The sequence below is a fragment of the Hyaena hyaena genome, unplaced genomic scaffold (genome assembly GCF_003009895.1).
Source record: "Hyaena hyaena isolate Hyena2069 unplaced genomic scaffold, ASM300989v1 scaffold_1491, whole genome shotgun sequence".
Lineage (NCBI taxonomy): Eukaryota > Metazoa > Chordata > Mammalia > Carnivora > Hyaenidae > Hyaena > Hyaena hyaena.
The window spans coordinates 114850-120849 of record NW_024082120.1 but is presented as its reverse complement, the minus strand read 5'-3'; the positions used below and the strand labels follow the sequence as shown (position 1 = coordinate 120849).

General features: G+C 38.6%; 1 protein-coding gene across 1 annotated transcript in view; it reads left to right on the top strand.

The window, feature by feature from the left end:
• Positions 1–6000, top strand: part of DCHS2 (dachsous cadherin-related 2) — a 243455-nt gene that overhangs the window by 181824 nt on the left and 55631 nt on the right. Inside the window, 2 exon segments of the mRNA XM_039223888.1 lie at positions 1850–1984; positions 2193–2402. Of these exon segments, the coding sequence (XP_039079819.1) occupies positions 1850–1984; positions 2193–2402 (345 nt within the window).

Sequence of the window (6000 nt, the reverse complement as noted above, 5' to 3'; positions counted from 1 at the left end):
AATGAAATCTGGCCATGTGTAGCAACATGGATGGACCTTGAGGGTGTTATGCTGAACGAAATAAGTCAGGCAGAGAAGGACAAATATCATATGTTTGCACGTATAGGAGGATTAGGAGGAACTTAACGGAGGACCATGGGTGAGAAGAAGGGGAAAAATAGTTGGGGAGAGGGAGGGAGGCAAACCATGAGAGGCTCTTGAATGCCGAGAACAAACTGAGGGCAGATGGGGTGGGTGGGAGGGGAAGGGGGGTGATGGGCATGGAGGAGGGCACTTGTGGCGATGAGCACTGGGTGTTATATGGAAATCAACTTGACAATAAACTATTAAAAATAAAAAATAAAGGGTCCAAAATTAAATGGTGCTGTTTCTTTGTAAACTCCCTGAAGGCAGAGGCCGTAACTGTTTGATTCACCATTGTCTCTTAGGCTGTTAACACTATGCGTGACACTTAATTTTGCTCATCAAATATTTGAGGAACAAGGAAAAGTAGATGTAAGATGGTACTGTTTCCATTTTAATAATGTACAAAGAGATAGAAATAATACATTTAACCTGGAATTTTTAGAATTTTTGTCTTGGCTACAGAAGAGATTACGTGATCATTATGATTCCAAAGTAATCTCCATGATTATTAAGTAATCATTAGTGTAATAATAAACCTAATGTCTACTGATAGAATGGTATTTTGGGAGGGACCTCTGACCATACCATATTAAACAAATTACTGTATCTTATTAGTCATTGTTTTTCTCTTAAGGTCATTAAAATGCCTGCAGACTATGTCAAATACCCTTTTCCTTTCAAGTGACATAGTAAGAAGACATGCACGTTTACTCCTACATAAAACTAGCCTTATATTAAACTCCCTACAGCACTCAGTCCTATATTATAGCCACTAGACCTTAGTGGAATGAAACTTTTTAAGACAAGATGGAAATTTGTAATTAACTTTTTTGGTGTTGTTGTTAAGGACAAAGAATAGCATATCATCTTTTATTGAAGTATAAAATCATACATTCTAAGTACTATGTCTATTCCTAGATTCTTGTCAGTTAAGAAAGAAGATAGGAAAATAATTAAAAGGAAACTTGTATAAGGTGCAAATAAGCTACAATAGCCTGGGATAAGCTCATGAAGTTAATGGTATGAATGATCTTTATCTTATCAATGATGGAAATGATGTCATACTTTTCTTAGGGAAGAAATGAAACCACAAAAATTGGGAAACATTATTTTCAAAATACATGATAACGTGGTACCACCTTATCTCCTATTCTCACTCCAGATAGGAGACTGAATGCTAAATAGAAAACAAACAAAAACATGCATATAAGCAAGTCTACATGCTTTCCTCCTGTGCTGGGGAATAAACAAAATACAATAACTGAGCACAAGTTTTTAAATAGAGGATTGATCTACAGAAATTGTCATTTGCCTCTCAAGCTTATAATTATGTCATTAAATCACAATCAGAGGTGTTAGAAGGAGTAATTAGGAATATATTGTAGAGTTGCACACTCATAAGAAATTTTTTATGGAAGAGAAAAAATCTTAAGCATTCACCATGGGAAAGTCTCCTAAGACTTTTGAAAATCAAGCATTTCAGTCCATGAGGCTTTTATTTAGCAAGAACAGCCAAAAGAGGTGTGTGTGTGTGTGTGTGTGTGTGTGTGTGTGTGTGTGTGTGTGTGTGTGTTGTATGTTTTACCTTAATTTGAAGGATGTTTTAAGTATCTTGCCTTTTTCATCCATGGCCTGACATGTTCACAGGAAAAAAAGAGTAAGAAAACAGATGAATGGTTTCCAGAGGGATAATTACTAAGTTTTTCTTCATGTTTTTCTTAAGGAATCAATTCCAAGTTTCAGTTTGAAATCATGCCAGGTGCTTCATCTGAGTTGTTCAAGATAAATCCTGACACTGGAGAGGTAGTGACAACCACCACACTTGACAGAGAATCTCAGGAAGTTTTCACCCTTCGAGGTAAGGGATCCTTGGACTATGCTAAATAAACAAAAATCAGCAGCAGGAGGGTAGTGGTGAAATTTTACATTTCTGTAGAGTGTCTTTAAATAAAATGTTATTGACCCAGTGCTACCCAGGTAGTTGGGTCTGATGTAGTCTAGTTGGGGCAGTCTATGTATGGAATGAATTCATGGCACGATCTGCATTGTCTTTTATTTCACATCAGTGCTTGTGCGAGATGGAGGAGTCCCTTCATTATCTGGCACCACCACAGTTCTCTGCACTGTGGAAGATGAAAACGATCACGCACCACAGATTATTGTCCCCACTCATAACATTGAGGTTCTGGAAAACCAAGAGCCAGGGGTTGCCTACACTGTTTTGGCTTCTGATATGGATGCTGGCAATAACGGAGCTGTCAGGTATCATATAATTGGTAAGTATTTTCTTTTTTTAAAATTCTCCCCAGGATACTGCCTGAGTTGACACACTGGTGATTATTCTGTATTTTGGTGTTTATTACAGTGACTGTAGAATACACACCCAATAAGAGCTCTTTGGTGCTGTGTATGTCCTTTCCACAGACACTCTGAACTACTGGCCTCCGAATTCTCAAATCTCCCCTCCATGACTCTTGCGAATTTTTCTTTTTTTCTGTTTCAATTTTTTTCTAATGTTTATTTATTTTTGAGAGAGAGAAAGAGACAGAGTGCAAGCCGGGAGGGGGCAGAGAGGAGGGAGACACAGAATCCGAAGCAGGCTTCAGGCTCTGAGCTGTCAGCACAGATGAGAGTTCGAACTCGTGAACCACGAGATCATGACCTGAGCCAAAAGTGGGCGCTTAACTGATTGAGCCACCCAGGTGCCCCTCTTGTGAATTTTTCTATACTAACACTAGTGGGTGTGGAGATGGAACATGTAACTTTTTTCTATTTTTATTTCTTTCATGTGATCACTAATATTTTTTATTATTTTGAGCTATCAAGACTTTTGTCAGACTCTTCTTTTAAATGTTTTTAATGTTTGTTCTTGAGAGAGACAGAGACAGAGATAGACTGTGAGTGGAGGAAGGGCAGAGAGAGGACGACAAAGAATCCAAAGCAGGCTTCAGTCTCTGAGGTGTCGGCACAGAGCCCCATGCAGGGCTTGAACTCACTAACTGAAAGATCACACCCAAGAGCAGGTTAATGGACTGAGCCACCCAGGCACCCCTGTCAGGTCCTTAAATGAAAGGACCAGAGACTAGAGCAGACAGAGAGCTCCCAGATCTGAATGTCAGTGCCACACTTAAGATCTACACCATATCCCATCCTTGATCAAAATCTGTAGGAACTTCTACCAGAAGATGATTTTGTGATATTGCTCCCTTTGGACCAGAACCACAAAGACTTCTGGCAGAATATTGTTACCATTTGTATGGAGAGAGCCGCATCTTCTTACTCATTTAAAAGAAAAAGTGATTGAAGAATCTGATTTTTGGCCGGTGTTGGAGTGCACATAGAATGTATGAGTTGAGGAGAGAGAGGAGTGCTTCAGAGACTGTATATTATGGGAAGAAACTGCTTTTAGATCTTCAGATCTTGTAAAAACAGTTTTGGAACTAGCTTCTGCTGAAAGCTATTACTCTCTATGTGCTAAAAATTCTGTGACCAGTTGCATTTTCTGTGTACCACCCGTTTTACTCCAAAATGAGAATAGCTTTATTGCATTTTTGCCTGATTAGAAAAATGAAATATGATTGTTATAGGGTATATATATACAGATTTATGAAGAACAAAAGTAGTAACAGCCAAATTTGTGACTTGCTAAGATAAGCCCTTTACTAATTTGAAAAGTGCTCTACCATGAACTTTGGTGAATGGAAACATCAGTTTTACATATATTGGACAACTTATATATGCTATTTTGTTACCTTGTTTTGTAAACTCATTTTTCATATATCTGAAAGGTTTGAACCTTTCAGATGAGTAAATAGACATATATGTTAGCATTTCTAATGATGTCTCTTCCTATTGCATATGCATAATATCATTGATTTCATCCATCCCCTTTTATGTGGTCTTTGAGGTACTGACCATAGTAGCAGTCTTATTATAAAAATGTTACAGTTGAACAACACTTACCTATCTTTATGATACATGTAAGTGGAGTTATCATGTTCAAGGGCATATATGTTTTAAATGTTTATGTATAATGTCATATTTCATCCAGAAGAATGATGCCCTTTCAAACTGACTTGTATAAGTGAGCCCCATTTTCTTCTTTCCTGCCTGTGACATTGGATCCTTTCGTTCTTCTATAACCACCACTTGATTTCTAGAACTTCCCAAACAATCAGTGATTAAGGACCAGAGTTGGAACTTTTTAAAATTTCCGATCTGTTGTGCACTGAAACTTTTGTAAAATACAATAAATATGAATTACTGTGAGAAAAAAGGCAGGCAAAATGCAAGCCCTAGTTTTAAAAAATCTATTATGGTATCATGCAGACATAAAATTATTCTGTCAAATGTCTGTAAGATTTTCTAAATGCTTGCTCTCGAATTCTGTGTGTTGAGTTGAGCACTGATTACAAACAATTCCCTGATTGCCACCTGTCCCCTCTCACTGCATCAGGGACACTTTTTTTTTTTTTTTTTTTGCTCAGTTGCTTTTTCCCCTACTGTCAAAATTTCCCCTTCCACTTGTTTTCCCCATCAGTATTTACCAGTCTTTTCATCTTGAAAAAAATCTTCCCTCAGATACGTCCCTTTGCTGTCTCTTTTCCTTCATAGTCAAGCATCTTAAAAATCACTGTCTTCTCTGTGGTTTCTATGCCTTTACCCTGCTTTCACTCCTTAGCCTGATACCTATGTGTTCCATAACTACCCTTGCAGAGAACACTTGGGATCTTGTTGTTGCTAAATCCAGTGGATCCTTTCACTTTGTGATTTTATTGTCCTGCTTGGTGCCTTTGCACACCACACCCTGGACACTTGGCCCCACCTTGACTTCAGAAAGTCACTTTCTCCTGATCCTTCATTGCCTTTCTAGACAAGCCTTCCCAATCTGCTTGTTCTGGGGGTGGTCCTTTGACTTATTGAAATTTCATGGTGTTTGGTGCTTATTTTTTTACTTTTTTCATAGACACACTCTCACTGAGTCATTTCACCCAGTCCCTGTCTTCACCTACCATGGCACCCCTTTATCTCCCTATCTTTATCTGCATTCTTCATCTTAATCCCATTAAAGAACATTTTTTAAAGTAAAGTGATGACTTTCATACAAATATAAAACTAACAACTGTCAAAGATTTTTTAAGTGATTGATTAATGAGCAAAACAGAAAGTTGTTAAAATTGTTCCAAGAAGAATTCTTTTTTTAGGTTTATTTATTCCTTTTTGAGAGAGAGAGAGCAAGAGAGAGAGTGTGTGAGAGAGTGAGAGCGCCTGTAAGCAAGCAAATGGAGGAGGGGCAAAGAGAGAGGATCCCAAGCAGGCTCTGCACTGTCAGTGTGGAAAGCTTGATGGGGGGGGGGGGGGGGGGGGGGGGGGGCACTTAAACTTAGGAACCTTGAGATCATGACCTCAGCTAAAATCAACAAAGCCACCCAGGCACCCCATGGTCCAAGGTGAATTCTAAGATACACACACACACACACACACACACACACACACACACACACACACACTGGGGAAATAAGGAATTCTGAAATGCAGAAGAGCTCTATCTGCAGGACAATAATCACTGACATTCCACTAGGCATGATTAGTTTGCATTTCTGTGGACAAGAATCATTTGCATTATTATCAGTTTTCAACAATTTACAGAGTGATAACAGATGAAACACAGTAAAGGAAAAAGCTAACTCAAATGGCAAAGCCAAACGGAACATTGACTAATCTTTTTTTTTTTAAGTTTTTTATTGTTTATTTATTCTTGAGAGAGAGAGAAATAGTGAACATGAGTTGGGGAGGGGCAGAGAGAGAAGACGCAGAACCCCAAGTAGCCTCCCGGCTCTGAGCTGTCGCACAGAGCCCAATGTGGGCTTGAAA